The sequence below is a fragment of the Sorex fumeus genome, unplaced genomic scaffold, assembly GCF_029834395.1.
Source record: "Sorex fumeus unplaced genomic scaffold, SorFum_2.1 ptg000015l, whole genome shotgun sequence".
NCBI classification, from domain to species: domain Eukaryota; kingdom Metazoa; phylum Chordata; class Mammalia; order Eulipotyphla; family Soricidae; genus Sorex; species Sorex fumeus.
In genome coordinates, this window is record NW_026606072.1 from 14,871,565 (window position 1) to 14,892,711 (window position 21,147).

The window sequence follows — 21,147 nt, forward strand, 5'->3', positions numbered from 1 at the left end:
CCCCCTAAAAAGACCCCAGAGTTCTCAACCTGAACACCAAGTTACCGAAAGTATTGTTGGTTTATATCTCCCCAGAGATTATTAGGCAAGTGTTGGAGGTAGGTCATTGGTGTAGTGGTGTGTGGGCGTTGCTGCCTGGGTTCAGCAGGATGGGTACACAGGGTACTCCAGAGTTTTCAGCTGAAGATCAGTTTGTCCATGGCATTTAGCTACTTAGCTTGAGTATTTTCAGAGATTTAGTCCTGAATAGGAAGAGCAGGGGTGGCTGGTAACTTAATATCATGGTGACAGTGGAAGGTAGGCCTCATTTATCTTTTTCTTAAAAAAAAAAATTAAAAAAATTATTCATAATGGGGGTGTGTTTCTTTTGCCTTTTTGTTTTATTTTGTTTTGAGGTTATACCTAGAGGTGCTCAGGGCTTACTATTGACTCTGTGCCAGGCAGGCCCAGGGGACGATATGGGAAGCCAGGACTCAAACCCCCTTCAGCTGTGTGCAAGGCAAGCACCCTACCTGCTGTACTATCTCCCCTGACCTCCATCATTATGTTTCAGACATATCATGTTCCAGCACCAATTCTACCCCCAGTGTCCTTCTCCCTCACAAGGTTCCTGGGTTCCCATCCCCCATTCCCAGCCTGTCACTTGACAAGCGCAGTTTTAAGTTTGGTTGTTGAAGTTTGGATCTCTTGTTTCCAGTGTTGTTGATGCTGTGGTTTGGAAATTTAGCTCTATCACTTCTTAGACCACCGATATACTCAGATCCCTTTGACGCTTGTTTCCCCTCTATCTCTCCTTTTCCCATCAGCCTCTCTCCTTGTCTGTCCTTCTCCCTATATTCTGAGGCCAAGAGCGATCTGGCCTTCCCCTTTCAAGCACTGCATTCCCTTGTCCACTTGATCTGTAGGAGTCTCTATCATTAGCTCTGGATGTTTTAGGGGGAATTCACAATCAGGGAGCCTGCAGGGGTGGGGGACACTCAGTCTGGCTGTGGGGATATGATAGTTATACACTGGTCTAGCAATGCTTAGGATCACCAAAGTCATCCTGGTTGTACCACTGGAATGTCACTCAACATTGATGAAGGGGCATGCAGAGCTGGGGATTGGACATGGTTACTAGTGCAGGTAAACCATGTATTCCTGTACTTTGAATTATCTCCACTGTCACTCAAGGAATATTTTCAGTCTTTAACAATAAGTAATATGCAGGATAGCTTATAATATTTTTTATATATTTATTTGGTTACCAGAGAGGTATGAATTTGTTTTCTTTTGGTTTTGGAACCCCATTTGGCAGTTCTCAAGGCTTATTCCAGGTTCTCTGCTCAGACATTACTCGGGGCTGGGCTCAAGGAAACATATGTGGTGCCAGGATCGAATGCAGTTCAGCAACAATGCAAGGCAAGCACCTTTCCCAAATACTCTCACTCCGGCCTGAGAAAATATTTAAATAGCTGTTGGTTATTTGTAGTTCCTTTGTGATGCTTTTCTTGCAAATTCCCATTTGTCTTTCAGGTTGTTGGTCTTGTTTCTATTAATTTGTAGGTTCTTTTTAAGGCAAATGCTACTAAAATCATCCCATGGCTCTATTTACACTCTACTCTGCCCACTCAGCATTAGTAATTACTTGGTAAGCCTTGATTAGTTTGATTATTGTTGGGTGGGTGTGGTACCTGGCATTAAATCTAGGACCACACACACTCAAAACATGTATGATACTACTGAGCCACTTCCCCAACCTAAGAAACCAATGTTATTAGGCCCTTTCAGATTTTTTACACAGTTCTCATTGTTCTCTAACTTAACATTTTCCCCACTGTAGGCAGGTTTAAAGGCAAATATTGGAGGAGGAAAACCAATATGTATTAAGTTATTTATTGAGTTCTGATATATGCTCTGTGGTTAATGTATACCTTCTAACCCAATCCCAAATAAATCTAAGAAATAAGTATTGTTGGTGTTTTCCAGGTGAACAAAAATTAATGTTCATTAAAGTTTGGGAAATGAGATTGAACTAATTGAAATTCTAATCTGTACTTCCTGCACCAAAATATTCTATCTTCAGAAAGCAAACTATTAACTTAGCAGTACAAATTAGCCAGCTTCCACTTAGAGCTCTTAAGAGATATAATGCAGAGTTAAAATTGGGACTGAGGTTTATCCTTCTCAAACAATTGTTGGGAACTAATGAGGGAGAGTAAAGCTGATGATAAAGCCATCCCTGGTTGACTTCAGAAAGGGAAATAAAGATGGAAAAGGTAATCTCAGAAGCACTAGGAATAACGAGCCTATCTATGAGGGCTGCAGCATGTGCATGAAAGGGAAAAGAAGTTTGTTCTGGTACACATGTGAGCGTGTTTTAGGGATTGTACACCATTGAAGAATCAACGCCAGAACAACAAATCTCACCTGGATAACAGTCCAGTTTAATAAAGCCTCATTAGGGTTTGCCATCCAGACAGTGAAGATTTTAAAACAGCTGAAATGCACATGGAGCGAAGATCTGCTTGAGTCAGCATAGTGAAATACCAGAAACTTGCCTTTGTGGGGAAAGGATTAGTTATAGTTTGGTCTGTCAATCTGAAGGTAAAAATGTGGGCAGCAGGATTACTAGAAAATTCTTATTGAGTCTAAAGGACAATTATGATATCTTAGGTCACTGGCTTTCAATAAATTCCATCTGGCACTTTACAAATTAGCTCATTAATCTGCTGTTCTTATGAACGTGTTAATCTGCAAACATTTCATTGTCAAAAATTAGTCACCTAGTGTTTCTCTGAAAGTGATTTAATATGAGCAAGCCCACATCATAATATGGAGTAGTAAAATAAGTCCCTGCTCCAGGTTCTAGATGAAATTCAGTGTAAAGTATGATCCAAGTTCTCAGGGGTTCTTGGCACAAACCTCATCCTCTGACTTTCTAAGATTAGAATATGATTGCTTCTTAGATATTGGCATGTTGTGGATAGTAGAAACTTCATTGGTTTACCCATGGACTTGAAGAAAGCTATAAGCATGTTTATAAAGGATAGGCTTGTCAATGGAACATAGTTTTGCTTGTTTTTACTTATATTTTCTATCACAGGTGTCAATTTAACTGTTTTTGTTTTTTCAGCTCAGTAATAGCAATTGAATCTTTGAGAATTAACTTAAACATCTTATTTTAAAGTGTTTCAGGAGAGGTGAGCTATTTGGAAAGAAAAAAACTGAACAGAGAAAACATATGCTTCCCTCTTCTGTCTGTTTTGGTTAACTATTAAGATATGCCCTTGCCTAAATTATCATATAGCATATATATTTCATGCTCTCACTGATGATGCCCTTGGGTCAAATTTGTAGCTACCAAGTCAATGGTTGAATAGAAACACAAATATTATTTTCTAACCACATGAAGTCTCAAGGTAGACTGTTCCAGGGACAGTTGAATAGTGAGAGGCTCAAACATATTTATGTTCTGCTTGGCCATCTTATCGTCTTAGTCTTCATTCTGACTGACTTCTGGTTGACTTGCTGGTTAGAAAATGATGTTGAACTGTTTAGGATTTACTGTTGAAATCTCTGGGCACAGTGTCACCTTCCTTGAATACTTAGTTTTCTCCATAAAGCAGATTCTTGAAAAAATAATTGTGAGTTATTTTCATATATTCATTTTGGGCTTTTTTTTTTTTTTTGGTTTTTGATGTAGACCTGACATTGCTTAGAGGCTATATCCTACTTAGTGCTCAGGGGTTACTCCCAGAAGTGCTTGGGAGACCATGTGGTGCTGGGGATTGGGACTTGTGTATACAAAGCATGAAGCCCATTGAAAAATCTCTTCCACCCAATAATTACTTTTTTACCAGGAGAGGAAGGAAGGGTGAATATCATCTATATAATTAAGCATGGTAGAAAGCATGAAGTTGACAACATGCTAACAAATGTTAAAACTGGAGTTTTAACAAAGGCAACGAGAGGAAAAGAAGTCAAATCCTGGCATGTGGCCAGTCCTGACCTCCAAGGCCCTTTATTGAAATAGAAATTATAGGAGAGCTCAGAAAGGGAAAATCAAGATGAATTATGAAATCTGATGGTAGAAATAGAGAAATGGTTCATATTAATCCTTGCCTCCCTCCCCACAGAGAGGGCATCACTCATCTTAGGCACACCATGGCCAAAGAATGTGTGGTAGGGATCTTTTTCCCCCATGACCAGACATACACACTAGTGAGAGAGCGCTTTCTCAGTCCTTTTCTGTCCTTCCCAGCATTTGGAGAAGGCAGCTGGACTGCAACATGGTTTATAGGGACTGGACCATGAGATAAACAAGAACTTGTGGGGAGACAGATGATCCCACACTCAAAAAACAAGGCTCTTTGTGAGTCATAGGAGTTATAGCTTATGAGCCAAAAAGAAGCTTTCAACATCTGCCAGGTCCTCAAAGCAAGATGCCATCCTATGACAGTCAGTTCAAGGGTGCACACCCTTCTCTCCTTCCACCAACCTCTCTATGTCCTCTGACCCCAAAATAGTCAACCTCAACAGCAGACAAGTCAACGTAGCAAGGAAGAGGTAAAGTGTACCCATCCCTCATCCCACCTTCTCACACTTTTGCAGAAACTTAGTCAGTGGTGAACCCTCAGGGAGTGGGAAGAAGAGTTAAATCCAGCTTGAAACATTGGAATAGATGTGAATGGTTTTTTACTATTTCTGGACTCTGAGTTGATTTTTTAAAGTAAATGTGCAGCTCTTTACTTGCCTGCGTACCCAGAAAAATCCCAAAGCTTCTCCATAACTAAAACTTAAAAGTAGTGGTGTGAAGTCAAAATAAAATTTTTTAATACACACCATTTGTCTTTATTTTTAATAACTTCATTACAATGTCAATTTTTGTTTACAGAGATTATAAAAATTACCTTGACTCTGGCACGTCACATTGGTATCTAGACTTGCATTTTTCTCCTTTCTCCCTTGCTCTAATGTTTGGTTGGAAAATCAAGGAAAGTTACTTTCATTGTCCACCAAATATTCTGATCTTTGAAGCACTTCTGATCCTATAAAAGCAGAAAAATCACAAACTAGATTTGTGTAATGGGGCAGAAAGTTTGTTTAGAGTGAGGAAAGTAGGAAAGTTAGTATTAATAGCAGTGACTTCTGTGCCACTGTCTTTTACTTTACTTTGGTTGGCTTCACTCTTTTCACCTTTCTTTACAGCTAATCAGTGAGAGATAGATAACGAGGGACTGGGACTCCTATAGGTCTCTGTCCTTGAGCCCCTTTGCCACACAGTGCCTCTAAATAAGTAAGGACAGGAAGAAATGTGATCATTTTACATTTTCATTTACTTTACTCGTGCTTCTTATAAGATTTATTCTTCAAAAATGAGATAAGAATGGGAACAAAAAACTAAGAAGGAAAACATCTCAAATGTATGGAGCTTTGCATGTGGTACGCCCAGGTTTGATCTCTGGCACTGCATGCCCCTTTGAGAACCAAACCAGTGGTTGTTCCTGAACAGTGCCATTTGTGGTCCCAAAATACAAAAAAAACTAAAGGCCTCTTTCTGTGGTTCTCGGCAACAAAAGAACAAATGTTTATCCACCCATTTTCTGATTTGTTTTTGTTTTTGTGGTTATTATTATTATTGACTGGATTACTTAGATTATTCTTCTATTGTAGATCTAGAGTAAGGGGGTTACTTCAGAGAGAAAAAGGAGAGAAATGATTAAATTTTCTCTTTGTTAAACTTTGATGATTTATTTTACAGAAAAATGTAAATTTGTTTGTATCTTTATTTTACAGTTCTTGGCACTAAGAAAAACAAATTAAATGGTGTTACTTTTCACATTAAATTTCTTTCCCACTTATTACATGCTTTTCAAAATCACAAGTATAAAATAGATGGAAAAACAATTACATTTCATAGTGATATTGTGTCTAATCATATTTGAACATGTGGTATTTATATTTCCCCATTCATATCTATTAAGTGATCTCTATGGTTTATAATGGTGTTTGTAAAATTAAAATATTCCAATTATAGAGAAAGGTGGTAGTTGGTAGTTTCAAATATTAGAAATTTGGTATTTACTCCCAAGTGAGAAATTTTTTTGTTTTGTTTATTTATTTTCTTTTGGAGTCATACCCAGTGGTGCTCAGGAATTACTCCTGGCATTGTGCTTAGGGATCACTTCTGGTTGGTTTCAGGGGATTGAATCCATGTGGGCAATATACAAGGTAAGTGCTCTATCAGCTGTACTATAGTTCCAGCCCGGCAAGTGAGAACATTTTTAAAAAGAGTAGAGCATGGAGGACTCAAGGTTAGATGAAGGAGAGGGAGTCTATAGGCTATTAAAATCTAGTTTGAAATTTATTTGTACTCAAATGCAAAGAATATTCTACTTAACCATGTAATAATGACTTTAAAATCTTTACTCTGATAGTCTGATATTAAGTTGTGATTTTAATAACAGGCTAAAACTTTTAAGTGATTACTTTAAACATTTTATAAGTGTACTTTTTGACACCCCACAAATACTTATGCTTTTGAGTACTAAGTGCTCTTACTCCATAAAACTAATAAGTATTTTAATTCTTCTTTAATTTCAGTTTCTCACTCACTCTCTTGTGTCCTTATCTGAAACAAATTAATATTCATGAAGAAAATGGTAAAAGGTGTTTTAGAAAATCAGAAGCTAATATTTTGACTTTATGTTCATAGATGTCAGTCAGGAAAAGAATGGTCTTCAGAATTTCTGAATGTGAATGTCTATGTAGACATATTGTTAGTGCTGCTGCTGCTGCGGCTGCTGTGTGTGTGTGTGTGTGTGTGTGTGTGTGTGTGTGTGTGTGTGTTCAATCTAAGCTCCTTGGTCAAATAACCACTAATTCAATGTCAAGTTTATTCCCTGTAGCTATTCAGTAGTATAATAGAGGATTTCATTTTAAATTGTTTTATTTTTGCAAGGAAGGAAAGGATTTACTAATAGAAAAATAAAATTTCTTACGTAGTGATTTTTCTAGACAGTATTTTCTTTGCACAAAAAAGAAATTGCCTTAACAAGGTCAAATACAAAAGAGAGAGAGAAAATGTAGTTACTATAAAGGTACAGAAATCACAGAAACAAAGTTTAACTCAGCCTTGGTAGATTTGTAAATCTTGAGAATTCAGACAAGTACTATTTTGGGGGCTGTGTAATCATCTGCTTCTGTTTGTCTCTGTGTTTTTGCTCTTTGTCTGCTTTCCCTGTAATTGTCATTCTTCTCAGCCATCAGTTTGTTCTCAGTCCAGAATGGCAAGTTCACATGATGTTTTCATTCAAGCCCATCTTGAACTGACTCGATTCTCCTTCTTATGACTATTCACATTCCCCCAAAGGAATAGCATAGTATTCACTACCCATGAATTAACTAGGTGATGCTCGGTCAATATTTCATTCTAATGCCAATAAGGTTTAAAAGATAGTGCTTAGGGAAGGAAAGTGCTACACAAGTTGTAAGCAAATATAAAACATTCTTTTTTGGTGGTTGATTTATTTCCGACAGTCATTGGGGCAACAATATCTCACTGAGCATTTAAAATGCACCAGACACATTCTAGGGACAGGGTCAAGACAGACTAAAATATCTCCATGGATTCTTGAATTTACATTCTAGTGATAATCCTTATCATCGCTTTCAAAAATAATTGCAAGAAAGGACAATTATTGGAGAAGTTATGTCTCTACACAATATAAGATGTTGAAATTATAGATTTATATGTGTCTGCGTATGTATGCAGTGATTATATTAGAAATATATGTGATTTATTTATGTCATTTTCATATTTACTCATATAATCCTCTTAACTGTTAATACCACCTGTCGGAGTGTTTAAGTATTGGAAATAGAAGATGGGGACTTTGGATTTTAATTGGAATCTGATTTGTAGACTTTGAGGCAGCCTTTTTTAACTTCCCATAAAAACAACTAAAAATATATTGCCCTTTTCCACCATTTTATTTTAAAAATTTTTGAAACCCAACTCTGTTGGGAATTCATTGAATATGTAAATAGTAGACTCTAAAACTAGGAAAACATAAATTTCTTTGATTTACCTGTATCATAAAGTACATTGTATTTCTATAGTAAATAACTACTACATATCTTCAAAAAGAGACATATCTTCAAACTCAAAGTAGAATCAATAATGAGTTTGGACATTTCTACTCGCATTGGAGCTGGAGTAAAATTAATACATTAGCAGGATGTGTGACCAGATGGTTCATTTTGCAAGTAGATATAGCTTAAATGTTGACTGATGGTGCCTTTACTGAGTATTGCTTCTTTCCCTAACTGTAGTTTTATGCAGACATGGAAAAATAATCATTTCTATTTTTAAGATTCCATATTGACTTAGATAATATACAAATTTTAATCACTTGAATATTGGCATATATTTATCCCATATATACAAATAGGGCCATCACCCAGTGATGTTCAGGCATTCCAGGCCACTCCAAGAGATCCATGGCTTGATGGGAAGGAGCTAATGTTTTGGTGCTTAGGCTCTGAGTAGTAGGGGACTTGTATGTTGGTTCTCAGGGAACCAAGACCACCCCTAGTACCAGAGCTATACTGGTGGTCCTTGAGGGCTCTGTGGTCCAGAATCAATCTCAGGACCCCTTGTGTGCTCGACTACTTCAACTCTCACCACCTTCTACACATATATTTTGGATTTGACTACAAGTTTTGAAGTTTAAAGCTAGATAGTTTAGGTTGATTTGAGATTCTCCGTGATTACTATAAGAAGCTTGAGTTTGATATTCCAACACATTGATAGTAACTCAGTGACATAATTTCTTAATAAATACTTTAATTTCTTCATAAAATTTGTAATTTCTTAATAAATAAATATTATGCATGTTTTCCTTTTCATTGGTGTTTTAATTACTTAAAAATACATGGAGATTTTCTTATTGAGGTGGCTGACCAATTCAGACACATACAAACAGAAAGGTTTTTTGTTTTATTTTTAGGACATGTCTGACTCAGAAATTACTCCTGGTGGGCTTAGGGGAACATATGACATATTAGGGATAGAATCTGGGTCGCCTGTGGTCAAGGCAAGCACCCACTGCACTATCTCGCCAGCCCCCAAAGTATATTTTTAATGATGCCCACTTTTACATCTCATCTCAGAGATAATTCATTTTTGAGTAGCTTGATGTATATCATTCTAATTATTTTTATTTATAATGCCATAAATATTTGTATAGGGAGATTCATATTTAAATTGGTGAATACCTACTTAAGATATCCTGCAAAGCTGAAGCTTTTTTACCAACTATTTCTACAAATAACTTTTAGGAATTATAGTATGCAGTAGCACTGTCCTCCTGTTTTTCATCGATTTGCTCTAGCGGACCCAGTAACATCTCCATCGTGAGACTTGTTACTGTGTTTGGCATATCAAATACGTCACAGGTAGCTTGCCAGGCTTTGCCATGAGGGCAAGATACTCTCAGTAGTTTGCCGGGGAGGGGCAGAGGAATTGAACTCAGGTTGGCCTGCTCGGCCTCATGCAAGGCAAACGCCCTACCCACTGTGTTATCACTCCAGCCCTATAGTATATAGTATAGTATAATATATTAAACAATAGAGATATGTTTTAAGATGTATGTTATTTTATAACATTACATCAATTTACTCTATTAGATTTCTGAGATAAATATAAAACATAGGCTTTAGGGAGGGACTTTCACATTACCTTTCTGGGAATCCCCATCTTGTTCTTACTCCTCTATTTTAATTTAAGTAAATTTAACACCAATTGAAAAAATTTTATTTTAGTATACTTACAAATGAGTAAATTTAAGGTATATGTGAACAAATCCGTACAGTATATGTGAACAGAAACTCCCTTCTCATTGTGAAATAATTTTCAATAATTTATTTTAGTAAAAATTGTAATAATCTATGAATTTGCTATTATTTTCATATTACATTTAAAGAAATTGAGTCTGATAAATGTTTAGTGAGATGTTCAAAAGTACACAGAAAGTAATTTTGTTAACATTAGATTTTATCATGTAAATGCATTTTCTCATCATTTATACAGATTCCCAAACATGTGGCTTATCACTCTCTTTTCAGGAAAAGAAAAAATGCACTCAGAATCTCTTGAAAATCTGTCATTTAAACAAATATCTACCTACACACACACACACACACACACACACACACACACACACACACTACCAAGACCACCACCCACCCTGAATTGTTTTAGCACCCTCTGCAGGACAATATTGCTGTTACTCACTTTCAGAAATAATGATTTTAGATGACATTGAAGTTCAAGCTATCTCAACTAAAATGGCTTGTCATATATTAGTTAAATTATGTTATTTTCATCAGAGCATCTTTTGTTTTAGGTGATAAAGATAGGTGTTTAATTAACTTCTTCTCTTTTCAATGAGTGTATCTTTGGTTATAAGACATTTGGAAATGAATATAATAGCAACTTACTAAAGCATGGTGCAGTGGAAACCATGGCTTCATGAAGAATTCTTCTTCACTTATGAATGTGCTGAACAACATTCCTTCAGACTGCTAGAACTTGCCAGAAATGGGAGGTCATCACTATCAACATGGTCATTAGTTAACATTTACCGAGTGCCAACAATGTTTTGGTATTATAAATACTCAGAGGAAGGCACTGTTCCTTTCCAAAGGGATTGGTTTTCTGTCCCAGTGGGAGAGAACATTTGGTCTTGAATGTTTTTTTTCCTGCTTGGAGGTCACAGTAAAAAATGTGCATTCACCTTTGTCTCATTCTACAAAACTGAAATGCCATTATCACCTGCTTATTAATTGATGGTTACATATCATATAGAAAACAAAAATATACATAGACATATACATAAAAATACACATAATTAAACATTTTATTTAAAAAAATCTTAAAGTTGCATTTATAGCCTTAGTTGAAAAGTCCTACTCGCTCAAGATATCTAAGTAATTGTAGTTTTTATTTTCTAATATAAGACATAATTTTACTACTAATACAGAAATTGTGTTTACAAGTATATAAAAATATTTGTATATGTAAATATATTCATACAAAGCTAATTGGTAGACTAGGGAAATAAAATACTTTCCTTTGACAACTGAGATTAAAAGTTTCCAGGCTCATGAAAATATGGAACATACTTTCCTATATAATAAATGAGAGTCCCAAAACTTAAATCTCTGAACTTACTGTTCATAAAAGATTAATTTAAAATTTACCTCTAGAGTCTTGACATTTCTTAAGTCTTCTAAAAAACTTTCAGTTTTAGTCTTATTTCATCTAAATCAGGAATCGAAACATGATATTCTTGACTACAGCAGAATATAATGGTGAGAGAAATGTGTTCTTTATGATTCATTAATTTTTGTTTTTTTAATTTTTATATTTTCATTTGAGGCGCTGTAATTTAAAATTCTATTCACAAAAGAATTTCATGCATACACTGTTCCAACCTACACCAGAGTATCTCTCTTTAGACTGCCCACTCCTACCCCCCACCTCCTACCCTGTAGTAAATTCAGTTCTGTAGACTAGGTGTCAGGCTTTGCTACCTTTGACCATTTGTTTTTCTTTTATTTTTTCAGAAAGACTTTCACACTTGAAGTTAAAACTATTTTCTGAAAGTTAATCTTGGAGACAATCAATGATGCAATTCATTGCACCCTTTGTATTAGAAGATTTAAGAGTTCATCAAATAGTCAATTTCAGATACCAGGGTGTATCTTTTGGGGTCCTTCTTATAGTAGCATACAGGCATAATTTTCTTTTCATTGGGAAGAAAGTATATAAATTTAAGTAGTTTGAAGAGAAGAAAGTATTGAAAGTGGCAAGAGACTATCAATTCTATATTTCTACTGTTAAGTTTTTGAAAATATTCTTTAAAGAACCAGACTTCTCTTTATAGCAAATCTTGAAATAAAGCTGGTGAAAACAGAAAACCTTGGATAGAACAGCATAAAGTCCAAGGCCTTCCCTTTACACTTCATTTGGCCTGAAGCTACTTTGCCAAAGTAGCTTTGCCCATATTCTCAGGACTTAATTTGAAAACCAACAATCTGGAAAGTCTAATCACTTGTGGCAGAAAAGAATCGGTGAAAAAGGATTTGTGAACACTGACTAGTTAATACTTCTTGCTCTGATCTTGGGTGCATTTGTTAATCTTTGTTGAAAATGTTGATTAGTGTGTTTGCTCTGAATTCCTAGGCTACATTTTTTTCCAGTAAATTGCCATTCTCAGCTTTTTTTTTTTTGCTGTTTGTTTGCTTGTTTTTCTTTAAAACTCCAACATGAAGATGGTTTATGAAAGTCCATTACTGAAAGACTGATTAACCTGATGCTTGCTATCAGATTTAATAAAAATTAAAAGGACAAATACCTGTCCTTATGACAATAAATCTGAGGTTGCATCATGATTGTAATCACTTCACTAAGTTTGTGCTAAGCTGCGGTGTTCTTGGAACCCCCATATTGATTAAAATTATGGGGCTGGGGCTGGAACGACAGCACAGAGGATAGGGCATTTGCCTTGCACGCAGCCAACATGAACAACACAGGTTTGATTCCCAGCACCCCATATGATCCCCTGAGCACCGCCAGGAGCAATTCCTGAGTGCATGAGCCAGGAGTAACCCCTGAGCATCGCCGGGTGTGACCCAAAAAGCAAAAAGAAAATAAAAATTATGGGGCTGGAGTTAACTACAAAAGTAATCTTTTATGTTTCTATTCAATACTCTTAGGCGTTTGATGAAAAGATGGTTACCTTTCAGATTAAAAACAAGAACAAAAAAACCCCATATGTATTACCCTATAGTTACTGTCACTGTCATTGTCCCCATTCTCCCGTTTTTCATCAATTTTCTCGAGCGGGCCCAGTAACGTCTCCATTGTGAGACTTTGTTGCTACTGTGTTTGGCATATTGAATACATCATGGGGAGCTTGCCAGACTTTGCCGTGTGGGCGAGATACTTTCGCCAACATGGCCTACCCGAGTTTGATTCCTCTGCCCCTCTAGGAGAGCACAGCAAGCTACCTACAGTTACTACTCATCTCTTTTTGGTGAGGGTTCCCAAGTAGTGCTTAGGAAGTCTAGGCAACCCCCTGACAAATCTTGGGCCAGTGAGTCATTGTGAAGGTCCGAGAATGTGATGCAGCTTGGGTTCTGCAATTCTTGGCAGACCATCTGTGTTGCTGAGAACTGACAGAATGCCATCAATGTCATCTACATGTAGGACAAGCACCTTAAGCCCTCTACTATTTCTCCAGCCCCAACATCATTTATCTCTGATACTCTTTTATTGAAAAAGTAATATTGGTTTACAAGAATATGGGTGGTGTGTATATTACACCATAACCACCACCAAAATGTCATATTCCTGTGCCAGTGCCCATAAACTCCTTCTCATCTACTCTTTCCAGTTTGTCTTCTGTTCTATGGCTAGAGTCAAAGGTTTTGTTTTTATTGACCTATTGTCTATTCGCTCGCTTGATATACCATATTCTTTTCCCATCAAATGTGAGAGTTTCCATTATTTGTCTTTATCCCTCTACTTCACTCAGGCTGGGCACTCTCCACTTTCATCTCTGCTGTTGTAAAAGACACAACAAATCACAAATCATCCTGTTATTCGTCAATTGCCTCGAGCAGGCCCCAGTAACGTTGCCTTCATCCTAGCCCTGAGATTATATTCAAGGCTCTTTAGGAGAATGAGACCCATCCTTGTTACTGGTGTTTGGCACATTGCATATGCCACGGGGAGTTTGCCAGACTCTGCCGTGTGGACAGGCTACATTTAGTAACCTGCCAGTTCGTCCAAAGTAGGAATGAGATAATAAGATGTCATAAAAAGATGTTGCGCGGCTGCATTTGCGACCGCGCGGTTCCGGGAGCTGGTTTTTATAGTCTCTGAGTCTTGGCCGTTGATGGGATTACACGGCGCCAGGGGGCCAGTTGGTGGGTGTGATCCCCGCCTACTGGAATTTGGAGGATCTGGGTGGAAGATGCTCGGCCCAAATCCGAGTAGACTTGGAGATCTCGGCCCCGGAACCCACGTGACTTTTTTATTTCATTTTTTATTAGAGTAGTAGTTTTCCATCAGAATCTGGAAGCTACCCAAGAATGTGTTTATAAATTACAAACCCAATAGTTCCACCCAAAATTTTTTTCTTGAAGACAAGCAATACATTGATATGTGGAATAAAACTATTAAGCACATTTAAAAAATGAGCATCATATGCCATTTGTAATCCTGAAACTAGATTTTTTTAACCTGGTGACCTGTGCTGTCTGCATGTGTAAAAACATGTATAAAAACCACGGCCAGGCATGTTGCTCAAGTAGTAGAACACATGCTTAATGTGTGTGAGTACAGACTTCAATTTCCTTCACTGTATGGGCTTCCTGAGTATATCACTGGGGGTATTGGTAACCCATCCCAGTACGATGGAGCCAAATATTAGGAGTCCCTTATCCTTGCACCTATCAGTATAACCCATGCAATAAAAAAATGAAGTTCAAAAACTACTGTTCTATTATTTTATATATGCTGCCTTCAGTTTTTTAAATACTCAATTTGGGTTTGCAATTACTGTTCCTTAAAATGAATCATTACATTATTTGTTTGTGATCCCTCAAGCAGAAATTTTGTTTTTGTACCATATAACTTAGCTTCTCCGTTGTGTGTCCTTTTATTACATTTGTTATACCATATCTTACACAGCTATATATTCAAGGATTGAAATAAAGAGCCAAGAAAGTTCATTTAAAAAATATTCTGTTGAAATCTTGGTTTAAATATATTTCAATTCTGAATCTCCTTTAATAATCTGAAGATCAAGTAATTTTAATTTATAAGTAGTTTTGAGTTCGATTCCTCCGCCCCTCTCGGAGAGCCCGGCAAGCTACCGAGAGTATTTGATATGCCAAACACAGTAACAACAAATTCTCCAATGGAGACATTACTGGGCCCCCTCGAGCAAATCGACATCAACGGGAGGGCCTTTACCTTTACCTTTACCTTTACCTTAAGTAGTTTTATTTAGATAATTGCCTACAAATTATCACAAACAGCTATTTTAAACAACGATTTAATATTTAGCTGTGTCAAAAATAAGAAATATTCAGAGATACATGTGGTTTTATATCACACAAGGGTATTACTTTGGCATATGACCAGAGTAGAATTGAAGAGATTATAAAGTAAAGAAATTTCAAATAAACAATGTCTGTTACAAGGAACAATAATTTCTGTATCATCTAAAAATCTCTGTATTTGCTGCTTTTCATAAAGACATTCGAATATTCTAATATAGTATAAAGATTAATTACTAATTTTTAAGTAGGTCCATCCCATCATATCATCACAGAAGACTATTTAATGTCAAACATTGTGAATTTTTTTCTGCTTTGCTGGCAACTGTGTTCATGGTGAAGAACAAATATTGGATTTTCAGGATTGTTGTTCCAAAATTGGCATAATAAATATCTTAATGTTCTTAGTATGTGAGGCTGAAATATCTTAATATTCTCAGTTCAGTGAGGCTAAAATAATTTTGAGAGGACAAAGTGATAATTCAAGGCGATACTTTTATTTTTATTATTATAGAGACTTTAGTGGAAATAGATACATCCAATCTTCTGTCATGATACTTTGTAGATTCTTGACCTTGGCCCAGCTACTTTATTTGGGCTCCTTATTTGGGTTCCTTGTCTTTAAAACAGGCCTAATAACAGTTCTCACCTAATAGTGTTGTGTGAATATGAAATAAGATAGTATTATAAGTGCTTTGTTTTGAGCCCAGGATGATATGAATTTTCTTGCTCCTTACTGTGACTCAAATATCTAATGAAATATCTGTGTTGTTACTATGATACTTGATTCAAACCCCTGAAGTGTTCTGAATCTGATCACCGATGGAAGAGAGATTCCTTTTCGAGAAAGGAGGTCAGGAGATTGCTGCCTGGGCTGCAGGGAATTCCAGTAAACCTTGTCAAGTTGCTTTAAAGCAGTGGCACCATCTTTCTGAACCTACAGGTTCAATCTGCTTTGAAAGGAATCACTCAGCTCCTTCTCCCAGGAACGCTTCCATCAGGATCCTCCTTAGATCAACATTAAAACAATCCCAGTCACGGCAGTTTTCAAAACGGAATTGCTTGGTGCCTGGTTTTGAGTGTGTGACAGATGTGCCCCTCATCCCCACCCCTCCCTAACTCTGGGTGATGTTGGCTGCAGTGACAAGGTGGCACTGGGGGAATTCTAACTGAGGATAATAGCCTGATGTATTAAATGCTGCCAGTATTCCATTTAATATTAAGCAATTGCCTAACAGGCTTTTTGAATACTTCAGTTAAAAGTGATACATTCATATTGAGCACACTGTGACTGTAAAGTCCATTCTACCGATGTCCAACCAACACCATTTAAGTGCCAACCTATTATTACAAGAGTTTACTATTTTATTCGTGCTCCAGAATGGCATCAACAGTGATGGGGTGCTTTCAGGGGATTGCTGAAGAGAATTTTTGCAACAAAAGGGCAAGCTTGAGGAAACAAAATATCCACCGTAGGCATTGCACGGCTTTATCTCGGTGCTTTCCAGATCCACACACCCCCAAATCAAACAAGCCGTTTTATGGCATGCGCAATCGCAACGGACTCACAAGAGGTATCACTGACTTCCGCAGGACTGGCTTCCACAGAATTTCCTGTCCAAAAATCACCCCGTGGTCATCTATAACTAAGAGGTTGCAAATCATCGTGTCAGCGAAGCATCCTCACCCAAGTAGCAATCTATTTATCTATGCTCTTCGTTTCCTAAAGGAGTCCCATAAAACCTGCCGTTTGCAATTTCACTACTGACTTCTTTCATTCTTCTTTCACTGCACAGAGAAAGGAAAACCAGCAAACGAACGAAAACCCTCCTTTTAGCCGATCTGTTCATTTGCGGAGCCGTTTCCCTGCGTGGTTCCTTGCGGCTCAGCTTCTCTCTTTCTTCTGGTCATTGCTCACTGAAAGAAATCTGCTCTTCAGGCTGTCCCTTTAACCCCTTTGAGTCTCCCTCGCTGGGCGGAGAGCAAAGCGTGCTGCAGTGTCTGGGAACCCACCTAGAGGGCCCCCTTGACGCCAGCACATCCCCTGTCAGGCAGCACTCTGCAGCCAGAGCGGGCTGCTGCAGAGTTAATGTACAGTACCACGGAGCCTGCAAGTGTCCTGAGCTGCTCAGAGCCGGGCGGCACAGCCCAGGGCAGACAAGGCGGCTGCGAAGATTCCAAGGGTTCTGCTGGAAATTCGCACGGGGGACCCCAGCAGGAGCCTGTTGCCTTTGTGTTCTAAAAGCACGCAAGGTCTGTATAGCTTGGGCATGAGGATCTTTCAGAAGATGTCAGAGCATCAGAATATATAACACCTACTGGGGAATTGAGTTTGGGTTAAAAGAAAGAGAGAGAGAGGAAAGAAAGACAGCGGGAGAAGAAATTCTTAGACAACGTCTGACTTGCAGCTGTGAATTTCATTTTCGTTCCAAGGCAAAATATGAGAAGCCCGCACATGGTTGTGATAACAACAGATTAAAGGGAATTCTGCAGTGAAAGGATCAATAGCTTAGTCATTTTACTCAACGAGAGCAGGCAGCCTTATTATGGGGTTAGGCAGCAGAAATGAATTTCCTCATGACAGCACCTTCTGAAGTCATGATGGTAGCTAATGATAATCCTGTCCTGTACAGCAGAAATTGTTTGTTGCCTACCTACTTTTGCAGTTGAAAACCAGCAATTCTGAGATTTGAGAGAGAAGTTGGCTTGGCTAATACATGGTTTCTAGCCCCTCTGCCCAGGTCTTTGTCCGACACGTCTCAGAAGGCAGCACTGCATTAACGTGACCACACATGAATATGTGCCTAAGAAAGAAGAAAAAGCAATATTCATTTTTAAAGGACAGCATGGCAAAGCAGCCTGAAGTTTTCCACTTCCCTTCTAACACTTCTTTAACAAGGATAACAAGAAACTGTCTTTTGACTCCTCTTTTCTCACATTCCAGAGTCCTTCCTGCGAGGATGCATTAATTGACACTGTAGGAAGTTGGATTTTACCAGGACATTATTAGCCACCATTGAGGATTAGTGATTGAACTGGTTATTTTAGTGTTCTGCCTACATAGTGGAACCTAATGGATGGACCCATCCCTGCAGTGCTCTGTGATATTTCTTTCTTCAAATCCTGGAAGGGCTTTTGTTGTTGCTCTTTGTTTTTTGGGGGGGATTTCTTTGGAATTTAATACTTGTTGCAATAATTGCCCATGATAGCTGCTCAAAACAGGAGAGTTGGAATTCTTCTCTGAAGGCCACTCATGAAACATATGAGACAAGGAAAATATTAATGACAGAAGATCTGCAAGTATGATGCACGTGAATAATTTCCCCTTTAGAAGGCATTCCTGGATATGGTGAGTAATCAATATCCCCTTCAGTTTATAAAACTCAGAATGATAAAATTCCAGGACAGATACCCCCGACAGATTGGTCTGGAACCAGGAACGATGGTATAAAGTAAGGATGAAAAGTCAAACATGTTTAAAAGCAATGTTGTCTGAGGAAGTAGTGGTTATGCAATAAAGAAATTACTTGTTCATATAAAAGCATCCCCAAATAAGAAGTCAAGTGTGAGGGCTTTGCGATTTCTGGAATTTTATAGGGGAGGAGGGGAAAGGCAAACCCAGTAACTTTGAAAATGACAACTCTTTAACAAATAAATGAAAGGAAAAAAGAACGTTTGGGTTTTTGTTGTTTTGCTCTTTGTTTTCTTTTATTTGAAGAGTCCAAGGGGAAGGACACATGCATTTCTGACATCTGATATCAATCTGATAGGCCTACATCTCTTTAAATTTATAAAAGATTAAACGTAAACTTAAAAGTATTGACTCAATTTTAAAATAATACTAAGATGTGTTGGTGACTCACATTTAAGTTTTTTTTTAAGTATCAAGAAATATTTCTACCAGAATGATCTAATTTAACAAAATTTTAGCACATGAACCATGAAGCACTCAGACTCTCATAGAACTTATTACATTCTTTTTATTTGCTCAGAGATTAAGAGTTGATGCAATGCATTAAGGTCCCTGGATAAGTGACATCATGTAACGATGCTTGTTAGAATTTACGACTAAATGGGTATAGGATCTAATTTCTCAGAATGTTATAAGGCAACATCCTTATTTTTAGATGACTTGTTTTTACCACATCTTTAGAGTTGACTGGAACCAATATTTCATAACACAAACTTTGTAAATGTATTATACAGGTCCACTTTAAGGTTTTGTCTTAACTAACACAATTTGTTGTGGATATTACTAGGGGTTTTGTTTTTTTGGCACTCTATGTCCCAGGTGAAAATTTTGAGCTGGCCTAAATAATGAAACGTAGTTTTTGGAGGGCTTTCTACATGTTCTTATGACAGTGTCTCAAGTAAGAGCTTTCTAATATCTGAAGTACCAAAATTACCTTCTGGTTTGTCACATAGATTTTAGCTTGTTAGCTAAAAATCACACAAAGGTGGGTGACATTCTCTGTCACTCCGGCCAGGTATTCATTTTCAATCAATACCAGATACATCTAGAACTGATACTGTGGCGTATCTTCTTTCGCTGCTGCTGCCCAGAACCACCATCCCCAGTCTCAAGTGTGTTTGGGAGGCAGTCGGGATGACATGCCTGCAGACCTCAGAGGCTCTCTTCCAAGTGCATCAGCAGAGTTATCAATCCCTGGGAGCTTTGGTGCCATTACCTTGCAGGTTCTGATGGTGAGGGTCACCCATCAGTAGCAGGAAGGGCCTTGTCTTGCTTCCAGTTACATTCAGATAAATAGTCTTTAACCCTGAAACTTAAAATGTCCTGCAAACAGTTCCTGGCACATAGTAGGCATTTGTCAAATCTTTTTTTCTCCTATTCTTTCTGAGTTTTTCCAAGGTTAATTTGGTACCTGTGAAGATTTGCTAGGGGAGACATTGCTATTCGCATTTCTATGAAGTGTGCCTTGCTTTTAAACAGTTTTGGTTCTCTGAAAACCCCTGCTATGTGAGTCCATTTGTTTATGTTGCTGTAAGATGCACCTACTCTTTGAATGCTTAAAATTATAACCACCTCTTATTTTGTTGCATTTACTTCACCTCGACTTTGGGGAAAGAGTGAGCTATTCAACTCTACAGCTTTTGCAAGAGTGCAAATGTGCTTATTCATGCTCCTCTTGAGCTGTAATATATATGTTTGAAAGCTGCATAGAAAAATTGCAAGTCCTGGTGGTTTTTCTTTTGTGCCTGGGGCTAGCTAACCCTTCATACATTTCACTGCATGATGTGACAAATTGTTGTGGTGGTGGCCAAACCACGTCAAGGAGTAGTATTGGTGCTCTGTACATCTATTCTTGCCTGGATCCCTTGGAAGGATTCATAAAAAAGATGTTAAACTCAAAAGGAAGAAAGGTGGTTTTTTCCAGGTGACCCAATTGGTGTTGTTCTTGGTTTTCTACTTCCTCAATTGTCTTGTTTTTCTCTTATTTATAACCTCACCTTTCAGTACTGCAGTAAGAGACCGGTTGTTTGTTGACAGAAACCCTTTTCCCTTTGTCTTACTGTAACAGTCCCTATTGGATTATATTCTGTGTTCATAAATTATTATGCTAAAAACAAATCATCTGTAAAGTTGCACTCATTTTCATCTCCAAAATATCCTTTTTTAAAAAAGAAAATTGCAAATGTAGGTCTTTTTCTTCAGGAAGAAAGAGATCAGAAATTGCTAACAAACCATTGCCAGGATATGATAAACATTTTATTGGGGGTGTGTGCTTTGGTTTCATGAGTCTTGGCTCTTTTCTGTGGAGGCTCCAAACCCTTTAGATAGGCAGGATTTAGAGGTGTGTGCTTTTATCCCTTCCTCTTGGTCCTATATAAAGAGTAAGATAGAGGGGAAGAGGTTGATATGTAGGATACCTACAGCAGTATTTCTCAACTTTTTTCTGACCCTGGTCCCCTTCTAACCTTTATTTCTTTCTGTAGCCTACCAGTAAGACCCCCTGATCTCATGCTGTGACCACCTGCATATGCAACTTTCACTGTGCTTTCTTTCCTGGG

The 21,147-nt window shown here is 37.7% G+C and overlaps 1 protein-coding gene across 2 annotated transcripts in view; it reads left to right on the forward strand.

Moving 5' to 3' along the window:
* Positions 1-21,147, forward strand: part of PDE4D (phosphodiesterase 4D) — a 775,698-nt gene that overhangs the window by 178,699 nt on the left and 575,852 nt on the right. Inside the window, exon 1 of one of the 2 annotated variants that reach the window (XM_056112218.1) lies at positions 17,210-18,466. The exons of the other annotated variant lie outside the window; for it this stretch is intronic. Within the exon in view, the coding sequence (XP_055968193.1) occupies positions 18,420-18,466 (47 nt within the window). The 5' untranslated portion in view covers positions 17,210-18,419. Of the gene's footprint in view, positions 1-17,209; positions 18,467-21,147 lie in introns of those variants that run through there. 2 annotated transcript variants of the gene reach the window in all.